At 39.9% G+C, this 24,008-nt stretch overlaps 1 protein-coding gene across 1 annotated transcript in view; it reads right to left on the bottom strand.

Annotated features, from left to right (window-relative positions):
- Window positions 1–8,686: 8,686 nt before the first annotated feature.
- The window catches only part of LOC149156129 (organelle RRM domain-containing protein 1, chloroplastic-like), a 45,346-nt gene continuing 30,024 nt past the window's right edge, over window positions 8,687–24,008 (bottom strand). Inside the window, exons 2-4 of the mRNA XM_089441673.1 lie at window positions 9,312–9,380; window positions 9,067–9,173; window positions 8,687–8,976 (exon numbers count right to left, since the gene is read on the bottom strand). Coding sequence (XP_089297799.1) covers window positions 8,836–8,976; window positions 9,067–9,173; window positions 9,312–9,380 — 317 coding nt within the window. The 3' untranslated portion in view covers window positions 8,687–8,835. The remainder of the gene's footprint in view (window positions 8,977–9,066; window positions 9,174–9,311; window positions 9,381–24,008) is intronic.

The raw sequence follows: 24,008 nt of genomic DNA on the forward strand, positions 1-24,008 counted from the left end.
CTTATTCGAAAGCTACAACAAGATTCCAGTACTTCTGATACATTTAGCTGGAAAAATGATTCGTTATGGTACAAAGATCGCTTATACCTCTGTAAGAATTCCCAGCTAAAACAAAAGATTCTTATGGAATTGCACACTTCTCCCTTAGGAGGGCACTCAGGATTTTTAAAAACTTACCACAGGGTTAAGAAGGAATTTTTTTGGGATGGCCTTAAATCAGATATTCAAAAGTTTGTGGCGGAATGTTTGGTTTGCCAACAAAATAAAGTTGAAACAATTAAGACACCGGGTCTATTACAACCTTTATCCATTCCAAGCCAACGTTGGGAGGAGGTTTCAATGGATTTTATCACAGGTTTACCCAAGTCTGAGGGAAAGAGTGTCATCATGGTGGTAGTTGACAGACTTACCAAGTATGCACACTTTTGTGCATTATCACATCCATTTAAAGCCAGTACAGTTTCTACTGCATTTATGGAAACAATTCAAAAGCTACATGGAAACCCAAAGATTATTGTAAGTGACAGAGATCCCATTTTCACTGGAAATTTTTGGACAGAATTATTTTCTTGTCTTGGTACTCAGTTAGCTCATAGCTCATCTTATCATCCTCAATCTGATGGGCAAACTGAGATAGTAAACAAATGTTTGGAAGGATATCTTCGTTGCTTTGTATCTGATAAACAGACACAATGGGTCAAATGGTTGCCTCTGGCTGAATGGTGGTATAACACTTCCTTCCATACAGCAACAAAAATGACCCCATTTATGGCACTTTATGGGTATCAACCACCATCCATCACATCATATTTAAGAGAAAATTCTAAGGTTCAGGCAGTGGAACATCACATCGAACATCAACAACAAGTCCTCCAACTCTTAAAGGATAACCTCGTGTTGGCACAAAATAGAATGAAACAACAGGCAGATCAACATCGCAGTGAAAGAAGTTTTGATGTAGGTGATTGGGTATTCCTACGGCTACAACCATATAAGCAAATGTCCCTCAAGCAAGCTAAGAAGGATAATAAATTATCACCAAAGTATTATGGTCCGTACAAGGTGTTGCAAAAGATTGGTACTATGGCATACAAATTGGAGCTTCCTGCAGCTTCTCGATTGCACCCAGTTTTCCATGTTTCATGTTTAAAGAAGGTTATAGGCGACAAGCTCCCAGTTCAAACAATATTGCCAGAACTTGACGAGGAAGGAAAAATTATATTGGAACCGGAAGCAGTCACAGAAACAAGAACTCGACAGCTACGAAATCGATCAATTTCAGAGTATCTTATCAAGTGGAAGAACTTATCCGCTGAAGATTCCACATGGGAGGATGAGAATTTTATGCAGAAGTATCCAGAACTACTCAAGCGTTGAGGACAACACTTTTTTGAAGGAGAGGGGCATGTTGGGTCCCTATAATACTAGTGATTACCCCATTACTATTGTAGTTATACCCCTTATTTATATTGTTGTGCCCATGTAGTGCCCATATTGTTATTATTGTGCCACATAGAATCCCTCTATTGTTATTTTTGTGCCTTATAATATTATTGTTATGTAGGCTCTGATTATATTGTGACCCTTAGACTCCTATATATAGAAAGGAGGTTTTTTCATTTGTATCATCCAAGAATTGTTCATTTATGTAATGTAAAGGAGGTTGGCCCCTCGAAGAGGCTGAATTCTAAGTCGTGGATCTCTCTTTTCTATCTTTTTGTGAGCTGGTTTCATAACAAATGATTTTTCAGATTGGGTTTTAGTAATGTGAGAAGCAAGTTTCCCTTTTTCCATTGGAGTATCAGCAACTTAGCCTTGTTTATCAGTGTTATGGGAAGTGTCTGATTACGGTTTTTCTGTTTTAGGAGGGCTTTTTGGAATGTTGTTCAAATTTTCTTTCGAGGAAGAATGTGGCAGAGGCTAGTCAATAGAAGGCTGCATTTGTGTTATGTCCTCTACAGTTACTTGATGCGGGTTTGGGACAGGTATATCAGCTGGTTCTGTTATGACAGTCTTGCCTTTAATCTTGTTGGGTTGTTTGCCATCCTTTGGTTTGTTAGGTTCAGGAATTTCAATGGTCCTAGTTCTCAGCTTATATTGTTTGTAGACCTCATACACAGCAGTATCATAGCCTTATTTAAAATCAAAAGACTCACCAGACTTAGTCTGAAATTGATTAAAGTCATGCTCATCTTGGTCTTGTTGAGTTAGGAAAATTTGTTGCTCAGCCCTCGAATCCACCAGGTTCATGTGAGTGTCCTCTAGGGGTTCACTAGATGTAGATGCTTCCGCATAATTTTCATGAAAAGGTGGTTTTATATCATGGTCTGGACTAGACCTACCAGCATTTGTGTTCTGTGTTTTCCTGAAATTTGGGTTTCTTATTGTATTGGACTGTTGTCCTTCCCATGATGAATTCCTCTCAACACTTTCTAATCTGTCTCCCAGCCTTTGCATGCCATTGATAATAGCATCAAGTTTCTGATCTAAGGCTGTGGGTTCTTCTTTGAAAGTGGTTCTTCTCTCCATTCTAGCTCTATTTCTTTTGGCAATCAGGTTGGCCTCTACGCTAACAGCAACATTTTGCATGTCTGCAAGGGTTTGAGGGGCTCTTTCTTTTAACTGGTAAGCCATATCTGGGTCGAATCCATCAGGGAATTTATACAAGGCAAGGTCAGGTGGAGGTCTCAGGTTCTGTGGTATTGCATTATAGACATTATTGAATCTTGCACAGTAATCTAGGGCAGACTCTTGAGGGCCTCTTTTTATTGTATCGTACTCAGCAAGCATGTGCAAGGGGTCTTTCTTTTTCTCCCATCTGTTAGTAAAAGATTGGTAAAGCTCATCCGGAGTGGTTATGGAATTTGCAGCAAGTGATCTGAACCAAGTTCTTACATCACCTGTTAAACTTTGAACAAAAATTTTCATTCTCACACTATCATCATCTATTTCATAGTTCTCAAAATAGTCTTGCATCTTCTTTGTATGTTGAAGGGTTGTGCAAGTGCCAGTTCCATCAAAATATGTAATTTTAGTTTGATAATCCTGAGGCATAGCCCCAGGGTTTGCAGGTAATTGCAGGGGTGCATATCTATTGGCCATGTTTACAGGGACGACCGAAACAACAGGGATGAGTGGAACAACCGGGACAATTGGAACAACAGTAGTGGCAATGGTAGTATGTGTAGTGAATGGAGGTGTGGAGGGAGTGCTTTGGGAATTAGATGATGAACAAGGGGAAGCAGGGGTTGAACGAAATAAGACTTTGACAGGGGTTGGAACACTGCTTGGGCGAACTACTTGAGGACTATTATCAGCAAAATCTTCTCTTTGTTCTTGCTTCCTAAGGATTTTTGGGATTATGTTCGGATTTTCAAAAGAAGTGGGTGGATTTGGGTCTGGATTTGACCTAGTATAACGAGAATTCTTTTTGGGAGCCAGATTTTGAATTTGTTTTGGTATTTTCTGCGAATATTTTTAGAATTGGCAAGGCACTGATTAAATTACGCGGATAGCTATCTGTAGTTTAAACCTAGCATGAAGATTGACTGAAGCGGCATTTATTTACTCCTGTAACTGCAAAGCAAGAACAGTTTCAAAGGCTTCCTGGCCGACATTCAGACTTCATCTGTAGTTTTAAGGAACAGACAGCACTGATTTTTGTTCCTTCGGAGTTTTCCAACTTGATTTGTGAAAATAACTAAGGAGGTCCCCAGCGGAGTCGCCATTATGTTATCACTCAGGTTGTCCTTATGGTCGGCATCAAAAGGATACAGCCGAGGTAACCACAGACCAATCTTTGGACTGCAGGTTCTAGCCCACCTGCAATCAGAGAGGGCTCTCTCTTTCAGATTTAGCTTTGTTGATAATGTTTTTAGGCTAGTTATTGAGTTCAAGGGGTTTTGTTTTGTTTTTTGGTGGGAAGGATGATGTTTTCAAGTAAAGAGGCAGGGACAACATGAAAGTTTTAGAACCATTGGGCGTGCAGTCAAGGAGTAGGACTGCTGGTGCGTTTTCTTGGTCACAAGAAGGAATATGGAGCAAGCTAACTACGTATGAAACAATCATTCAAGGTAAAAGAGATGGATTAAAGGCTAAGGAATGAGGGGCAATTAAGAATCTCTAATTCATATTAGCAGAAAGAAGACAAATGAGCCCTATCTAGGAGCAGTTAAGAATTCCTAGATAACAGTCATTCATATATGAAAATAGGTCAAACATGAGCCATAACAGAATTCATATTTATGCCTAATTCAAGAGAAAACATCAAGAAGCCACAGAAACTGAGCATAGAGTGCAACCAAGCAAATTTTAAACCAATCCTTTGTTCTGTGACTTGAGCATATGCGAAATCGAAATAACATAGGTAAGGAAAACTTATTGATTCATATAGCAGCACAAGAATTCCGCATTCAGTTCTTCAAACCATTAGACACAGAGCAGACAGTCATTCCTCCAAAGCTTTTCAGCAATCTTTGATTAAGTAAAACATCTCAAATATCCAGTGCAAGTCTCTAATGAGGATTATCAACCAACCAACCCTTTAAACAATACAGAGGGTCGGTATATATAGGGAAAATTATCCAAAAACTAATCTATTACAGCCGACCTAAACATGTCTGAAAGAAAATGATTACTTTAACCTAATCTTATCCATAAATAAATGCATGAAAATCTCTTTGAGCTGCGTTGAGGGCAGCTGTATCAAAATTGAGTTAATGTCTGTCCTGGGTAGCTCGGTGCAGTCCTCCTGTAATAATTGTGATTTGTCCTTTATCTCCACCTCTAACTTGGTTTTACTGCTGTTTTGCTAGCATTAATGTGCACTAATCCCGACCAGATAGGCTTTTAAATGGTCTTAACTGCTTTGCTGACTTTGATGAAGGTTATTAATTTTTACCTGATTTGATGTTGCTGAACTGATACTCTTTGCCGCTTCTTGATACTCTTTGGCGCTGATCCTAGAGTCTTTAATATCTTCTGAATGGTTTAGACTGTCCCATCGATCCTTCATGGCAGCTGCTCGGCCTTCTGTTGCTTTAAAAGTGTGTTTGCCTCTTTCTGAATGCTTCGCGAAAAAAAACGGGTCATTTTGCACCTTTCGGGCTTGCTGGGGGCTGCACGATGAGGGGCTTTCCGTTTTGGCCCATTTCCCGTAGCCATGCGCAGCGCTAATCGCAAATGAAAAACTGCCTCAGATTTTGAATCTGGGTTTCCTAAGCACGATTTTCGCCTTTTGCGCCTTTTTGAGTAATGACGTCAGCGTGACGTCAGTAGTGGGTCCCAGTACGGAGGTGACGTGGCAGGGTGACGTCAGCAGTACGGCCGGGTGACGTGGCGGTATGGTGGAGGAGGTGACGTGGCGGTATGGTGGAGGAGGTGATGTGGCGATACGGCAGAGGAGGTGACATGGCGGTACACGGTGGCAGTGACGACTTGGCAGGAGCCCTGACACATGTTGATGACGTAGCAGGATGACGTCACGGGGCGGAGGCGGTTTTCGGTTTTGGGCGCACTGCCTTTGGGCAAAAGTGGTATTGGCAAGGGGGCTCCGCCACAGCCGAGAGGGTGACGCGTGGTGAGAGTACGATGGTAAAACCGCCGATCTCCTGGGCGTTAAACCCTCAGCGGCTTCGCTGGGGAAAAGACTCGCCCACCGTTGATCTACGACGCGCCAGATCTAACGGTTGGCGGCAAAGATGAGGCGACGGAGGTTTAGGGACGGGGCCCATGAATATTCGAATCTTAATACAGCGCCGCGGGGGTCCAAAACCTTGGGTTTGCGGAGTTTGGGGGGTTTTTAACAGGTTTTTAAGGCATCGAAAGGGGTCCAAAAGCCTAGAATGGTGGATTTGTGTAGTTTGAGAATGGTTTTAAGGCAAACGAGGGGTTTATGCCTTGGGAGGGTGAAAATAAGTCAAATAAGATGGTTTTTTATACACATGAAAGGAATTTTATGCTGTGTGGTGGAGTAATATGCATGAAGAGATAGTTTGAGGGTGGAGATGAGGGTTCTTGCTGAGTTTCAGATAAACTTAGCAATTCCCAATGAACTTATGGTTATGTTTCAACCAGGGGGAGGGGATAAGTATATAGGGGACCTATTAACATAATTTTAGTAGGAAGGGGAACACAGATAAGGATTTACATAACAGAGTCAGTAGTTAATATGGAAGTGACAAAAAAGCACTAAGTATGTGGATCTTAGGCTATCAAAGGGGGAAAAGTGATTCATAGAGGAAGAATGGAGATCTTTGAGTGAAGCAGATCTTCAACAGGCAAATGATATGGAAAATGATGAAACTAAGAGGAATGAAGCAGATCTTGACCTCTTCAGAGAAATTAGTGAGTGATTTTGGGGAAGAAGAAGAAGGGGAGGTTAGAGATGTCCAGTTTGAGCTCCTCCAAATGAAAATTGCCTTGTACCTGTGATCTGAAGTACAATATCACTTTAAAATACAAAACTGATCACATATCAACATTCTGCAACCTCAAAAACTACCTACCCAGCCTACTTACCTAGCATTTTTTCTTCTTTTTGTTTTGGGTGCACTTAGACTTGTAGACCCTGCTTTACAATTTTTCTTTTGACTACCCTCCTATCTAAATCTACACTTATTTCTTCCAAGGGCCCAGATTAAGCAGTTGGGCTCCTTTGATTCTCTACCTATCTATAAATCTGCCAAGATTAAACTGTTTGGACAAATATCAATTCTCTATATTCTAAAACAAGCAATTGAAACCTAGGGAAGCCAAGATTAAGCTGTTTGGACTTCCCTTAACAGAACATTCTTCAAAGATGGTTAAGTCATCAAAATTGGAATACAACAGTGGCATTTGGACTGTCACACTTTCATGGCCTCTTCTTTGGCCTTTTTCTGGAAATATGGAGCATTGCAGGATGCAAAGGACGACATGTTTGGCATGTAAAACTGTCAATCATGAAAGATGAACCCCTGCTGCAACAGGAGGCTAACAGGATCAACAATGATTCAACCATTTTTCTTATTTTGAGACTACGTGGAGGTTGCAATGGAACCAGCTCAAAGACTCCATGCTCCTTTTGAGATGTTGTCAAGGGGAAAAAAAAAATGCAGCACAAATCAGCGTCAGCACCAGAGCTACCAGGTCCCTACATAGTGGAACAAAAACTGGAATCCCCAATGCTCCAAGTGACTCTACCAGAGGTAACTGATCTACACACTGAACTCTCCAAAAATGCTGTCATTTGTAGATTTAATGGATTTTGGCCAAAATCCGATGCTCTACATCAATGGATTTACTTGTCATGGACACTTGACTGTGATATACACCTATGTTCAAAAGGTTTTTTCATTGTTAGTTTCCACATAGAAGAAGAACGTGACAATATTATCAATCATGGGCCTTGGTTTTGGGGCAACGCTGGCCTTTTTATTACTCCCTGGTTTGCTGAATTTGATGCAAACTCTATGAAAATTTCAACTATGCCTGTTTGGGTGAGGCTACATAACCTCCCTCTTCACTTCTGGCATCTCACAGTCTTATCTGCCATTGGAAATTCCTTGGGGAAATTCCTAAAAGTCGATGAAGGTAGAGTTAGCAGAGGAATCTTCTCATTCGCTAGAATTTGCATAGAAGTGGACCTAAGTCAGGGACTCCCTAATCACATTACATTGAACTATAACAACACTCTGAGAACTCAACCCCTTGACTATGAGAACACTGCATTCAGATGCCGCAGCTGCATGCAAACAAGACACCTTCAATATACCTGCCCACTGGCCAGAAAGGACCCTAAAGGAAACAAAAAACAACAAAAAAAGCCCAAAGGATGGCAGCATACAAATCTGATGGAAGAAGAGGACATACAGACAGAACCTACAGGGAACCAAGCAGAACCTGATATAAATATGGAACAGAGTTGTACACAGGATGTAAATACCCTAGACCTTCATCTGGGGCCAAACAATATACATCAGCGTCAAGAACCACCGCTGGAAGTTAGTGGCATAAAAAGAACTCATGGATCTGAAGGATCAGAATCCGACAAAGAACTTCCATTGAACACTCAGGATAACCAGCAGGCCATCATTGCACCCGCTCCCGACTTTGAGGGTTGGCGAAGGGTGGAGAAAAAGAAGGGCAGAAAAGTATAGGCTTGCTGATTTTATTTTATTTTTCATTTGTAATTTGTCCTCTTCATGGACAGCCATCTGCATATGCCATAAGCATCTACAACATGTAATTTTTTTTTATGAATAAAATTACGTACTTTTTCCACGGAAAAAAATAAAAAACACATTTCCCTCAAACACATAGAACTTACAACTTGCACGCACATAGTTTGGTAATACCCTTTAGCCTAAACCTAGTTGAAACATGTAACCCTTTGGAAATACCTATATAAAACCCCTCATCTATATATATAGATAATATGTATGACCCTTTGAAAATACATATGTAAAACCCCTCACCTATATGCTGAGGCTGCCCTTGTTAAAGGTATGTTCATAAGTTAGTTGCTTCAACGCAGTTTTTTTGCCCTTTTTCTTTCGCAGTGCCACTACATCTATATTTGTACATTCTTGATCTAATATTGATCCTTCCACAACAATGGAAGAATAATAAAATTGTTAAAATGCATTCCCTCCTGATTATGGTAAACAAATGTGGGCACTTGTTAGAATATGAACAAATTGCAGGGAAAAATCACGAATGTTACCTTTAATGATCTAGATTGATACGTCAGAAAAACAATTAACATAATTTGCACAATTCTTGTGGGCAAGTACCACTGCCTGATTTCAAACACATGGTAGATGCAAAAAGATATTAATGATCCAGAAGAAAAAATTAGGGATTTGTTAAATCATCCGCAGCTTCAGCAGTTGTTTCTTTGTTCATATCAGGTGTGTTCTGTGGCATGTTAGGAGCCCGACCACTGCGAGGCGCAGGTTTCGCATAATCCACGGTAATAAGCCAGCCGTTCAGAATCTGCATATATTTCCATACACTTTTAGGAAAAACAAAAACCAAAATAGAGGTCAATATCACTTTTAACAAGATACACAAACACCTTCGTACCTTGCCATTCATCTCTTTCAGAGCTGTGCTTGCTTCTTCTTCAGTAGCAAATTCCACAAACCCAAATCCTTTTGATCTTCTAGTAGTTTTATTCATTATTATTCTAACTGCAAGGCATATATTCCAAAGAGATTGCAGTAACCAGATTGCACAAATTATTTTTTATAAGATTGTAGTGTACTCAACCAGTGCACTAAGGACATGATGCGTAAACTCATAGAGAACAAAAACATAAACACACATACCATCAACAACTTTCCCATGGTTTGAAAAAGCATTTTGCAAAGTTCTCTCGGTTGTATAGATGGAAAGACCTGCAATCCGTAACACGCATGGTCAAAAGGCAGAATATTTATTGTATTAAAATTCTTTTAAAATTGCAAGAACTACTCAAACATACATACATGGAACATCTGATTCTTGTGTCTATCCTACTCTAATCAAGATATACTGAAAACCTATTCTACTGACCTTCTAAAAGGAAAACATCAGATAATCGATTCTTTGGATAAAATATTAAGATCTACTATACTATAGTTTAAAACAGTGTTGTTAGATGATTTTCGGACTCCAAAGTCTATATGAGTCACCATTGACAAGAGTCAATCCTGCAAACTCTTCTGTAATACTCCTGACTCCGCAAGACTCCTCTGAAACTCCTCAAGGCTCACCAAACTTGGGAGCTTTGCCTCAGACTTGGGAGTCTTGATTCAAACTTGGGAGTCCGACCCAGGCTCAGCTGAACTCAAAAGTGCGCCACAAAAGGCCCGCACATGCGTTTTGACCATATCAGCATTGCTTCAGAGCGGAATGAGATAGTTGAGAGCGTTGTAGTATTTATAAAGACATTCTTTCTCATTCCATTTATTTTCATAAGCCATTTCTTCCTTAAAAGACTGTTGTGCTTTGTCACTAAGGGGGCTCAGTTCATCATCATTTAAGAGGGCAACTGAAGGAGGCTTCATCATCATAAGCTGGCTGTTCTATGTAGGCTACAATTCATCACTATCTACTGTGTGAAGGAGATTGTTATGTGAAGGAGATCGTTGTCTGAAGGAGGTCTCGGACTCTCAGGCTCTCAGTATTCAAAGTTCAGGCAAGTGGGCAATTATTTGTTTTAGTAATTTAGTGCTTTTTTGCTTTTCTGTATATACTGTATTATGGCATCTGTGCCCACAAGCATGTGGGCATATAGAATGCCATCTCAGCCCACAGGCCTGTGAGTAGACAGAGATACTTTTCTAAAACCCTGTAGGATGGCATCTCTTCTCACAAGCTTGGTGGCTAAGGGCCTGTAGGATGCCATCTCAGCCCATAGGCCTGTAGACAAAGATGCCATCTTACAGGCCTGCAGGATGACATCACTGTCCAGAAGCTTACAAGCCTGTGGGCTAAGATGGCATCCTAAAGGCCTGTAGGATGGCATCTCTGCCCAGAATCCATCCTACAAGCCATCCTCTGAGATGGCATCCTATAGGGCTGTAGGACGCCATCCTCTGAGATGGCATCCTACAGCCCCAGAGATGTCATCCTGCAGGACTGTAAGATGGCATCTTTGTCTACAGGCCTATGGGCTGAGATGGCATCCTACAGGCCCTTAGCCACCAAGCTTGTGAGAAGAGATGGCCTCCTACATGCCTGTAAGATGGGCTATAAAAAAATAAAATTTAAGAATTAAATTTTAAATGATGCCAAACTTGTAGTCTAGACAACCACAATTCTAACTCTGCCATACGTTTTTCGAATCCACATTCTCATCCATGGAACCTAAAAGTCCAAAAGGCCTCTTGATAAGGCATGGGAACATTGTGTCCGAGTGGTTTCAGATGATGACCATCAAGTAAAGTGCAAGTACTGTTCCATTATGTATGGGGGCATAAACAGCTTGAAACACCACCTAGCTAGAGTTGTGTGCAAAAATGTCACTGTTTTTTATGGGTTCCCTGCAGAAGTCACAACTGAAATGCAAGCTACATTGCAAGCCATCAAAAACCAAAATACTGAGAGAGCTAGGACAAATTTGAAGTTGGGGCAGTGGGTAGATCTCAAATGGCACCTTCAATTAGTTGCCCATCAAATGCTGGGGCAAGTCCAAGTATCTCCTCTCCTTTCTTCCATCTTTGCGTAGCTCCAGGGTGTCGACCAGCCTTAAATAGTTATAGCAAAAGAAAAGGAAGGAGGCAGATATGTACCACAACCTCTCATTTAACCTTGCAAATACTCCATTTTATCAGCTTGTGGTAGATGCAATTGCAAACGCTGGCCCTGAATACAAAGCCCCCTCTTATGGTGGACTTTGGGGGAAAGCTCTGGATGAAGAGTTGGAGTGTTTGAAGGCACAGTTGGAAGGCATTAAAAGCTCATGGAGACTACAGGTTGCCAAATTTTGTCAAATGAGTAATTAGATCAGATGAATAGAACAATCATCAATTTTCTTGTGGCTTGCCCTAAAGGAACCATGTTCCTGAAATCCACTGATGCATCCTCACATGTAAAGGACGCAAATCTGATATATTCATTGTTACCAGATGTTGTGGAAGAAGTTGGGGTTAAAAATGTTGTCCAAGTAAACATGGACAACGCCGCAAATAATGTAGCAACTGAAAAATTGTTATGTGCAAAATATTCTACTATTTTTCAGACCCCATGTGCTGACCATTGCATAGATCTAATTTTGGAGGACATAGGGAAGTTGGAGTGGGTGCAAGATATTGTACATGAGTGCAAATGAATAAACAAGTACATTTATAACCATGCTCGGGTGTTTAACGTTACGAGAGAGTTCACATAGGAAGCTCAGTCACTCTGCTGTCACACTCTTTGCCACAAACTTTATCTCCCTCCAAAGCCTTCTGAATGAGTATTAAGCATTGAGACAGATGTTTTGGTTATTTGAAAAGACAACACAAAACTAGAAGCAATTGATGTGAATAGGTCTTTCTTTAAGGATAACTTATCAGAGAAAGTCACTTAGGTTGTCAACATGACTGAGCCCCTTGTGAAAGTGTTGAGGATCATGGATGAGACACACCTCCAATGGAATACATTTATGAGGGTGTGGGCAGGGCCAAAGAGACTTTCTATAAGGGGGATTCATATAAATATCTCCCTATATGGGAAATTATTGATTACAAGTGGGACAAGAAACTACATTCACTATTGCTTGCAACAAGAGTATATCTCAATAATGAAAATACTCTGTAATGAGGGGTCTAAAATTCAAAAATATCCCACGGTTATGAGACGTGTGATGATATTGTTGGCATTTTGGCACAGATGTGGCACTATGGTATAGGTGTTGTCCTTGATGGCAACTCACTTTGGTGACAGATCTCAGTTCAAGTGCTCAGAATGAAGGAAATCTTGTATACGCAGGTACATCTTGCCGAAGACGCGTATACACGCAGTTTATACGTTCCGAAGTCGAGTGTGCGTATACACGCACTTTTATGCACATAAAAGCGTGTACATGATGGGAAACTTATTTTTGGTCCGTGGTTGTTAGTCCTTGGAATTTGAACCTTTGGTTGTGGACCATGGTATCTCGGCAGAAGAGTTGAACCCAGGTTTTTGGCCCTTGGTATTGGTTTATTATGGTTTTGGACCGTGGTATTGAGGAAGGCCTAAAATTATAAAAGAGGAAGTAGATCATGTGGCAAGGCATCATCTGAATGATTGAATAGTTGATATTGTGATAGATCTGGAATACGGGTGATTGGGTTATGGTGCAGATCTAGATCTGAATGAAGGTGGAACCTGAGCGCAAGAAGGATAAGGACTATTGATGGATCTAAATCTCAAGGCTTGAACATTGGTATCTCTGTATGATTTTGATCTGTTATATGTGGCGCACTCTTGATCTATAAATCTGGGCTAACTGATGTCTGAATGCTTAAAAGAATAAATTATCCTTTATAGATCTGTACGCAGGTTCAGTGAATTGAAGGTGCGTATATACGCGTTTTCTGTGAATGAAAGACGCGTATACGCAGGTTGGTTGTGGTACAGAAGCGTATACTCGCAGGTTGATGAACAGTGAAGTAGCGTATATGTCTTGATTTATGTTCTAACTGCTTTTGTTTTATTGCTGCAGTGTTCTGGGTTCAGAATTGGTGTTTGATTACAGTTACTGTGTTCTGGGTTCAGTGGTCAGAGGAGTGCTTAGTTGTTTCAGCTTTTGATTGGTGAAAAGGAGTTTGGGTTATGCAGAAATTCTTGATGTTTGATTGATGTTACTTGTGGATCCAGTCTGAAAATTAATGAAACGAGGTCCCTGAAAGCAAAGAGAAGGTTGCAGCCTTCTGCAGGTAGGAGCCTGCGTACTAGTATCTCAAGCTAGTACAAGAACTAAGGGGGTTGAAGCTCCCTTCCAGGGAAGCTGGAAAACGAGAGAGAGAGTTGTAGCTCTCTGCAGGTTGCAGCCTGCGTACTGGTAAAGTCTGCTCCAGTACAAGACATTGTAAAGAGAAGTTTCTAACTAAAAGAAGATAGAAACGAATTGCAGCAGGGGGTTTTCACCCACATTGGGTTTCCTCCTTATATCTTGTGTTCTTGTGTGTGACTGTCTTCTGCTCTGTTTCACTGTTTCTGGTACTGTTTATGTGCATCTGAATCACAGATTAATAACTGACATCTGAAAGATAATTCAAATTATAAGTCTGATTTATATACGCGGGTTTCTTTATCTGTAGTTGCGTATATACGCGGGTTGTATTAACTGAAGTAGCGTATATCATTTGGAATTTGAAAAAGAAATATTTGGCTTGATAATACTGATTCACCCCCCCTCTCAGTATTATTTCAACAATTGGTATCAGAGTAGGTCCTTCAGAGAAGCTTGATCGCTTGAAGGAAGATCATTCATCATGAGCAACTACGAGAGGGAAGCATCAATCAGGCCTCCAATTTTTGATGGGACAAACTTCAATTATTGGAAGGTAAGAGTTACTGCCTATCTTCAATCTCTTGGTACAGAAGTATGGGATATCATAGATACAGACTACACTTTTCCTTCAGCTACTCCTACAGATGCGGCCGAGAAGAAGAAATATGATACAAATGCTAAAGTAGTCAATACTCTACTAGGATGCTTATCTCAAACAGAATTTGTGAAGGTTATGCAATATAAATCTGCAAAAGAAATATGGGACAAGATTGTCTTGAGCTACGAAGGAGATGAACAGGTAAAGCGTGCTAAACTTCAAACCCTCAGAATTCAATATGAGAATCTCAGAATGTATAATGATGAAAGTGTGGCTAACTATTTCCTTCAGGTAGATGAGATTGTTAATTGCATGAAAAACTTGGGTGAAGAAATAAAAGAGGCCATTGTGGTTGAAAAGGTTCTAAGATCTTTGTCCCCCAAGTTTGAATCTAAAGTGTCTGCTATAGAAGAAAAGGAAAATCTACAAACACTTACTATGTCTCAGCTACACGGAATTCTAACTGCTTATGAAATGAGGAAAGGAGGTCCATCTGACAGGAGAGAAGCTGCCTTCAAGGCTTCAGGCAAAGGAGAGTACTATGAATCAGGACATGGGTCAGAAGAAGAAGAAGAATCAAATTTTGTCAAAAATCTTCAACGGGGTGCTGGACGGTTCAGAGGTAAGTTGCCCTTCAAATGCTTTGCTTGTGGAAGAGTAGGTCACTATGCTGCCAAATGTCCTCATAAGGATAAGATCGACAAAGGAAAGGAACCTATTAGATGGAACAAGAAACAGAACGCAAATAAGAAGAGCTACTACACTCATGAAGATAGTGATGGTCTATCAAATAGTGATGAAGATGAACGAGGTAATGACTATAAACTGTTAATGGCATTTGAAGATGATGATTATATGGATGCTATAGATGTGGATAGCCTTTATGAAGAAATTACTAGACTCAAGAGATGTATAGAAGAAAAGAATATGATCATTGATACTCTACAATTTCAAATTGATGAAAAGGAAAAACATCTTGAAAAATTAGAAGGTGAAATTGTTGGCCTTAGAAAAGAGATTGAGAAAACAAAGGCTATTAATCTTAAATTTTTCAAAGGATCTGAAACTCTGGATGAGATCATCAATGTACAGCGTTCTCCACTAAACAAAACAGGTTTGGGGTATAATGGAGAAACTTCTCAAGCATCCACCTCAAAGAGTTATCTTGATGCAGCAAGAAGAAATGAGCAAAAGCACAATGGAGATCACCAGGTAAAGCAGGGACGAATTACATCAAGAACAAACAAAGACTATCAGGTAAACCAGGGGCAATCCTTCTTAAGGGTGAACAAAAGCTACAACCAGCCACAGGTAAAATCTTCTCAATTTGCTTCAAGAATGGATGACAATAGAAATTACAATCATTTGGCTGGTAGATTTGATAACCGCAGAAGTTTCTTCAATGGACAATGCTTCTCTTGCCATAACTTTGGTCACAAAGCAGCTCAATTTGTCGCATATAAAACAATCATGACTAGAGAAGCTCAAAAGCAAAGAAGTATCACTGGGATTACAAAAAGGACCTATAACAACTTTTCGGCTCTTGAAAATGAAGTTGAATGTTCTATTTGCAATAACTTTGGTCATGAAGATTCTGAATGTAGAAGCAGGTTTCAGCAGACAGAGGAACAAGCCTCAAGCACCAAAACATGGAGAATAAAGGAACCACAAACAGAAAGATGTGGGATAGCATTTTATGCAGAGGGACAGGAAAATCTATGGTACATTGACAGTGGATGTTCGAAGCATATGACAGGTGATAAAGAAAAACTTGAGTCATATTCTGCTCTAGAAAAGGGAAAGAAAGTTTCTTTTGGAAATGATACTCCTGCAACTATAAAAGGAAAAGGCATTGCTCAGTTAAAAGAAAAGGTCAAGGCTGGAAATGTTTTGTATGTTGATGGATTGAAACATAATCTTCTAAGTGTCAGCCAGATGTGTGATCAAGGAACCGAGGTGATATTTAGAACAAATGGATGTCTTGTTCGTGATCTTGATACAGGTAAACGGTGATCAAAGGTAAAAGAACTCCAAATAATCTATACATATTTGAAGAAGGACAACAGCAATGCTATCTAAGCAAGGATGATGAACACTGGTTATGGCATCGAAGGTTGGGGCATCTAAGCTTTTCACAAATAAGGAAAGCATGCAGATATCAGGCAGTTCGCGATCTTCCAGATATCAAAATTCCAGACAAAACCATATGCAAATCATGTCAGTTTGGAAAGCAAACCAGAACTAACTTTCCAGAAAATGAAGGATCAGCTAGCATGCCTCTTGAGCTAGTTCATACAAATACATGTGGTCCATTCAGGAAAAGGACACCTCGAGGAGAAGAATACTTGATATTATTCATTGATGATTTCTCCAGGTTTGTCTGGTTAGAACTTATGAAGCACAAAGATGAAGCATTCGAAAAATTCAAATCCTTCAAAGCCTTAGTTGAAAATGAATTAGGATACAAAATTAAGTGCCTCAGATTCGACAGAGGTGGGGAGTTTACCTCAAATGAATTTTTCGATTTCTGTGAAGAACATGGGATAAGAAGAGAATTCTCTATAGCTAGAACTCCTCAGCAGAATGGAGTTGTGGAAAGAATGAACAGAACTGTCCAACAAATGGCTCGTGCTATGCTTGATGAGTCGGGAACTCCCGCAACTTTCTGGGGTGAAGCTGCACATGCTGCCGTTGTTATTCTCAACAAAACAAATGTCTGGGTGAACAGCACTCAAACCCCTCATGAGCTCTGGTGTGGTGAGACTCCTTCGGTAAAGCACTTCAAAATCTTGGGGAGCAAATGTTATATTTAGAATACTGATGAGCAACTTGGCAAATTTGAACCTAGAGCAGATGAAGGCATTCTTCTTGGTTATTCTCCACATAGCAAAGCATACAAGTGCTACAATAAAAGACTTGGCAGAATTGTTGACAGCATTGATGTAGTGGTTGATGAGAAGGGATACATTCCTAGGCAAGTACATCATGAAGACATCGAAGAAGATGAAGGCTACCCTCAAAGACAGAATGATGAAGAAAAAGAACCTCAAGAAGAATCAGAGGAGCAGACAAGAATAGAAGAGAAGACTCCATCCAGATATGTTCAGAAGAATCATCCAGAATCTCAGATTGTGGGGCAGAAAGAAGCAGGTGTACAAACAAGAAGAACAGTTGCAGAAGCTTCAAGCTATTTGGCATTACTCTCCTCCACTGAACCACAAAATGTGAAAGAGGCATGCAAAGATGAATGTTGGGTGAAAGCAATGGATGAAGAACTTGAGCAGATCGAAAAGAACGACACTTGGGAGCTGGTTCCTAGACCAAAGGATAAGAATGTTATCGGAACAAAATGGGTCTTCAAAAATAAATTGAATGAAAATGGAGAAGTAATTAGAAACAAGGCCAGACTTGTTTGTAAAGGGTATGCGCAGCAAGAATGAATAGACTTTGAAGAAACCTTTGCTCCTGTTGCAAGACTTGAGGCCATCCGAATGTTCTTTGCTCTCTCAAGCTTTCAAAACTTCAAAGTATTTCAAATGGACGTGAAATCAGCCTTTCTGAATGGAGACTTGGAAGAAGAAGTATACATTGAGCAGCCAGATGGCTTTATCCTTGGAAATGATCCAAATCTTGTATGCAAACTTAAAAAGGCTCTCTATGGGCTTAAACAAGCTCCAAGGGCTTGGTACTATCGGTTGGACAAATACCTTCATCAACAAGAATTTTCAAAAGGATCAGCAGATAGCAATCTATATATAAAAATTGAAAATAACAAATTGCTAATACTTGTTGTGTATGTAGATGATATTATCTTTGGGAACAATGAAGAAGCTATGAGTTAAAGCTTTGCCTTGGTGATGCAGAAAGAATTCGAAATGTCATTACTTGGAGAATTGACATATTTTCTTGGATTGCAAATCCAACAAAATGAAGGCGGTATTTTCTTGTCTCAACCCAAGTACCTCAAGCAGATCTTAAAGAAGTATGGCATGGAAAATTCGAAACCAGTATGTACCCCCATGGTTACGGGATGCAGGCTTAGTGCAAATGATGAATCAGCAGCAGTGCATCAACCAACCTATAGATCCATGATTGGGAGCTTGCTTTATTTGACAGGTACACGACCAGATATTATGCATGCAGTGGGAATAGTTGGAAGGTTTCAAGCCAACCCAAAGGAAACTCATCTTCAGGCAGTCAAAAGAATCTTCAAATACCTTCAAGGAACTCAAAACTATGGCCTATGGTATCCTAGAGATACAGATCTCACTCTTCATGCTTACACAGATGCAGATTGGGCCGGAAACGTGAATGACAGGAAGAGCACAAGTGGCGGTGCATTCTTTATGGGTTCCAGATTAGTATCTTGGTTCAGCAAGAAACAGAGTTCGATTGCTTTATCTACAGCTGAAGCGGAATATGTGGCTGCTGCATCCTGTTGCACACAACTCCTTTGGATGATGCAAACCTTGCAGGACTTTCAAATCACTTGTAATCCACCTGTCTCTATCTTATGTGATAATACAAGTGCAATAAGCATTTCAAAGAACCCAGTCATGCATTCAAAAACCAAGCACATACCAATCAAGTATCACTTTCTCCGGGAACAAGTGTTGGAACAAAAGGTCAAATTGGAGTATGTTCCTTCTAAGGAACAAGTTGCTGATATACTCACCAAACCACTGCCCAGGGAAACTTTTGAATATCTCAGACAGAAGCTGGGAGTCGTTGATGCTTCATCCTGCTATTGAAGCTTGTCTGTTCCAATAAAATTTGGTGTACGCGAGTTGGATGAGGGATATCCGCGTACATACGCCGTTTTATTCAGGTGTAGTCGCGTATATAGAGTTCTGAAGAAAATCAGCAAGGGTAGACTCTGGTTGGAGAGAGTCTGAGATGGGTCTGTCAGAGACCATCAGGTACAGATTCAGGGGGAGCAGATAATTTTCTAATAATGCATTGTTGGCATTACCTTAGAAGCTTGGGTCTAATACTCAAGTTGTTTTAGGCTCAGGTGGATCAGCTGCAGAAAGAAGGTCAGAAGGTGAACATGATTGCTGATATGTACAGTGATTGTCAGATGCTGCTGATAGTAGTTATTGGTCATAAGTCTTGATATTTCGTCTCTATGTCATGTATATTTGCTTATCAAGGTCATGTAACGGCCTATTTTGGTTTCCCCACTATGCCTGGGATGATTGTTGTATTATGTTGTCATATGTAAATTTCTGATGTATCCCCACTTGGTTGGGTGATGATTGTATGTATCGAGTCTTTTTGGATAGAAAGGTCTTTTATGATGTATAAGCCATGGTTCTTCTTGAAGAACATCTTTTTGCAGATCCTGCCTACAGTCAGGGGGAGCATGTTCAGCACAGCAGAGCAGAGATATCAGCATGTACTCAGGGGGAGCACAACCCTTTGCCCTTGATGACAAAGGGGGAGAATGACTTTGAGGATCTTGGGGTTGCCATCAAGTCCAAAGGGGGAGATTGTTGGCATTTTGGCACAGATGTGGCGCTATGGTACAGGTGTTGTCCTTGATGGCAACTCACTTTGGTGACAGATCTCAGTTCAAGTGCTCAGAATGAAGGAAATCTTGTATACGCAAGTACATCTTGCCGAAGACGCGTATACACGCGATTTATACGTTCTGAAGTCGCGTGTGCGTATACACGCACTTTTATGCACATAAAAGTTGTACATGATGGGAAACTTATTTTTGGTCCGTGGTTGTTAGTCCTTGGAATTTGAACCTTTGGTTGTGGACCATGGTATCTCGGCAGAAGAGTTGAACCCAGGTTTTTGGCCTTTGGTATTGGTTTATTATGGTTTTGGACCGTGGTATTGAGGAAGGCCTAAAACTATAAAAGAGGAAGTAGATCATGTGGCAAGGCATCATCTGAATGATTGAATAGCTGATATTGTGATGGATCTGGAATACGGGTGATTGGGTTATGGTGCAGATCTAGATCTGAATGAAGGTGGAACCTGAGCGCAAGAAGGATAAGGACTATTGATGGATCTAAATCTCAAGGCTTGAACATTGGTATCTCTGTATGATTTTGATCTGTTATATGTGGCGCACTCTTGATCTATAAATCTGGGCTAACTAATGTCTGAATGCTTAAAAGAATAAATTATCCTTTATAGATCTGTACGCAGGTTCAGTGAATTGAAGGTGCGTATATACGCGTTTTCTGTGAATGAAAGACGCGTATACGCAGGTTGGTTGTGGTACAGAAGCGTATACTCGCAGGTTGATGAACAGTGAAGTAGCGTATATGTCTTGATTTATGTTCTAGCTGCTTCTGTTTTATTGCTGCAGTGTTCTGGGTTCAGAATTGGTGTTTGATTACAGTTACTGTGTTCTGGGTTCAGTGGTCAGAGGAGTGCTTAGTTGTTTCAACTTTTGATTGGTGAAAAGGAGTTTGGGTTATGCAGAAATTCTTGATGTCTGATTGATGTTACTTGTGGATCCAGTCTGAAAATTAATGAAACGAGGTCCCTGAAAGCAAAGAGAAGGTTGCAGCCTTCTGCAGGTAGGAGCCTGCGTACTAGTATCTCAAGCTAGTACAAGAACTAAGGGGGTTGAAGCTCCCTTCCAGGGAAGCTGGAAAACGAGAGAGAGAGTTGTAGCTCTCTGCAGGTTGCAGCCTGCGTACTGGTAAAGTCTGCTCCAGTACAAGACATTGTAAAGAGAAGTTTCTAATTAAAAGAAGATAGAGACGAATTGCAGCAGGGGGTTTTCACCCACATTGGGTTTCCTCCTTATATCTTGTGTTCTTGTGTGTGACTGTCTTCTGCTCTATTTCACTATTTCTGGTACTGTTTATGTGCATCTGAATCACAGATTAATAACTGACATCTGAAAGATAATTCAAATTATAAGTCTGATTTATATATGCGGGTTTCTTTATCTGTAGTTGCGTATATACGCGGGTTGTATTAACTGAAGTAGCGTATATCATCTGGAATTTGAAAAAGAAATATTTGGCTTGATAACACTGATTCACCCCCCCTCTCAGTATTATTTCAACAGATATCCATTGAGAGGATGTACCCAATATCAAGACGCACAAGACCAAAACAATATGCAGCAAGATATGTATAAGTAATCATCTGGAATGTTTGGACTGCTCAACCCAATCTCTCAGGGAGAAGAAAAATCTAGGTAAAATTCAATTTGTAAACTGTTACATTAGAATTTTGCTCGTTTTCTTTTTCAAGTTTGCCATTGCAAAAATTGTAATATTTGGTTTTTTTTTTATACTAACACATTGGTCGATAGATTGTGGCTCTAAGACACCATAACTACAAGAATTAACCTTCAGAATTCTCAGTCATCAGTGCAGTGCTTCAGGTTTCAAGTGGAATTGGTCAATATATCGATACCAAAAAGCACAAGAAGTTAGAGCATGAGCAGCTGGAGAAGTTGGTCTTCGACTACTACAACTTTCCGATGCTTACAAAACAATTGTGAGCTAAGGATCTGGATCCAACTTTATTACATAAGATTGATCTAGTCTCTGATTGGGACTTGGAGGATGGATCTCCTACTGATGATTAGATTAAGGATCTCTCTAGTGTTCCATATGAGAGATTTAGGATCTCTCTAGTGTTTCATTCTCTCAAATGGAAACGTATCCAGATAAACCTCCATCACAGTTGTCTCAGTCTAGTGATGTTAGCGCTAGCTTCTCAAGGGCTTATTCTAGGTGTTCTCGTAATCATGCATGAGATTCAACATTGGACTTGGAGACACTGTCTATTTCGAATTTCTAATTATGTTATCAGACTATAAGTTATGTAGTTCAATTGAGTAATATTTGTGAATTTGATCATGGAATCACCTTTCAGTTCAAATATTGTGTTATAGTATTTTATGAGATAATTTTATGAATTTCAGCATGGACTGTGGCTTTATAATTTACATGCATTAATGTTGTGTTATGATATTTTATGAGATAATCCTATGAATTTCAGCATGGACTGTGGTTTTATAACTTATATGCATTAGAAATATAATTAATATATATTTTTATGCACAAAATAATTGGCATAGTTTTTTATACACAAAATTCACCATATTTTGAGTATTTTTTCTCTTTGTTGGGTCTGAAAAGAGTCACAAGTCTTCCCGAGTCACCGGTCAAAAGAATATTAGAAGTGTCCAAGTCTAGTGACATTGATTTAAAAGCCTATGTTGTACAGTGTTTCACGCTCAACTAATGACAAGTGCCAGAGAACCTGGAATGACAAAGGGGAGTAATGAGCTTTCTAGGAAGTCACAAAATACTCGGCTGGGGTTCAAATTCTCTTTATAGCATTCCAAAAACATCCCAGCAGATTTAATAGGTAGGTCAGAAGATCCCCTAACTCTATGCCACCTATGGCAGTTCGAATTATTGGCAAGGAAGCCACAAGACCATGGAACAATCCTCAACACTGGCTGTCAGTAGCCAGAAATCACAAACAAAACTTAAAGTTTGCTTCCAAAGGGACTGATTTAACCCGTCTATTAGTATGAGAAGCGAGATAAAAGGGGAATTGCAACCAAAAGTACTCTTTTACAACTGCCTTGCTTGAACACAACCATCAATTATTTTTGAACAAGAATTACAAATACCCTATGGACAGAGAAGAAATCGTAGAGAACAAAGATACTGCAAACAGTTACTCCATTGCAATATTTGTCGAAGGATTAGGAACCCCATACAGTTAGTGTTCGAAAGGTAGCAGTGATGGAAATAGAAATAGAATACACGCATAGTTTTTGCAATGAGTTTTAGAGATCAAGAACAAAGAATTTCAATTAGTGCCACTATAAATAAATCAGAAAACATAGTACTGGGAAAGTGGGGAGACGAGGGTCAAGACAGAAACAAAGGCATAGTAGACCAACATTAAAATATGTGTACTGGTCATTCTCATTATTACATAATTAAGTTACAAAGACATAAAAGGATTTTCGCAAATTGAATAAAATGGTACTCGAATGGGCCCTCTCTCAATCGTTGTAAATTCTCTGCTCTTATTGCATGCAAATTTGAAATTACCAATGTGGTATTTGAGCCATGGTAAAAGTTGGCCTCTATGATGTGGTGAAGGTTGAACAAGTGTGATGGAACACTGTAGTGGCATAGAAACAAGGTAGCATGGCCAAGAAATTATTTGGTAGGCGAAGAGGAGAAGAATTGTGATTTCTTGAAGGCAACATGCAGCCCAAGGTCATAACAAGTGCATTCACAGGTGCCGTGACAGCTAGGAACATAATTGTAACAGGTGCAAAAAGATGCTGAACAGGTGTGTACAAGCAGCATGCACCCCGAGGAGAATTCAATGGGAGTAGCAGAACTGACGTGCATGCCAAAACAAACTGTATGGACTAGTATGGAACAACCCCAAAAAAGTGCAGGTTAGACATGAAAGCCAACGAGTGGAATAGGCAAAAAAACAGGGTAGAAAACCAAAAAAAAATTGCACAAAATTCAATAAAATTGTTGCAAAGAAATTGATGCAGTCATGAATAATATTCAGGCATTGTCTAAACATTATATGTTTTAGAATTTTTTTTAAATGTTTTAGAGTTCTTTTGCTGGAATCTTACGAAAAACATTTTGGCCAAATCTTGATTTTTGTTGTTTAAAATCAGTTTTTGACTGCATATATAAATTCAGCACCCTGAAAAACCTGAGGTACTCACATTGTGGAGAGTTCACAACTCAAACTTGTGATTCCAACAAATCCCTGCTGGATTGTGAGCAAATTAGACTAGAAAACACACCAAAAAACCCTCCAAAACATATAACAGATAGACTCCGGCTAATATTCAAGGCAACAGTCACGCAACCTGACACAGAACGATGGGCAAATTAAGTCAATTTGTTGAGAGAATTTGAATCATTTATTAAACAGAGTTAAAGATATTTTGTGCAGAGAAATCAAGGCACTAACTCC

Source organism: Pinus tabuliformis, chromosome 9, assembly GCF_031772625.1.
Source record: "Pinus tabuliformis cultivar Carrire ecotype Pingquan chromosome 9, CPIR1, whole genome shotgun sequence".
In the NCBI taxonomy this organism is placed as follows: domain Eukaryota; kingdom Viridiplantae; phylum Streptophyta; class Pinopsida; order Pinales; family Pinaceae; genus Pinus; species Pinus tabuliformis.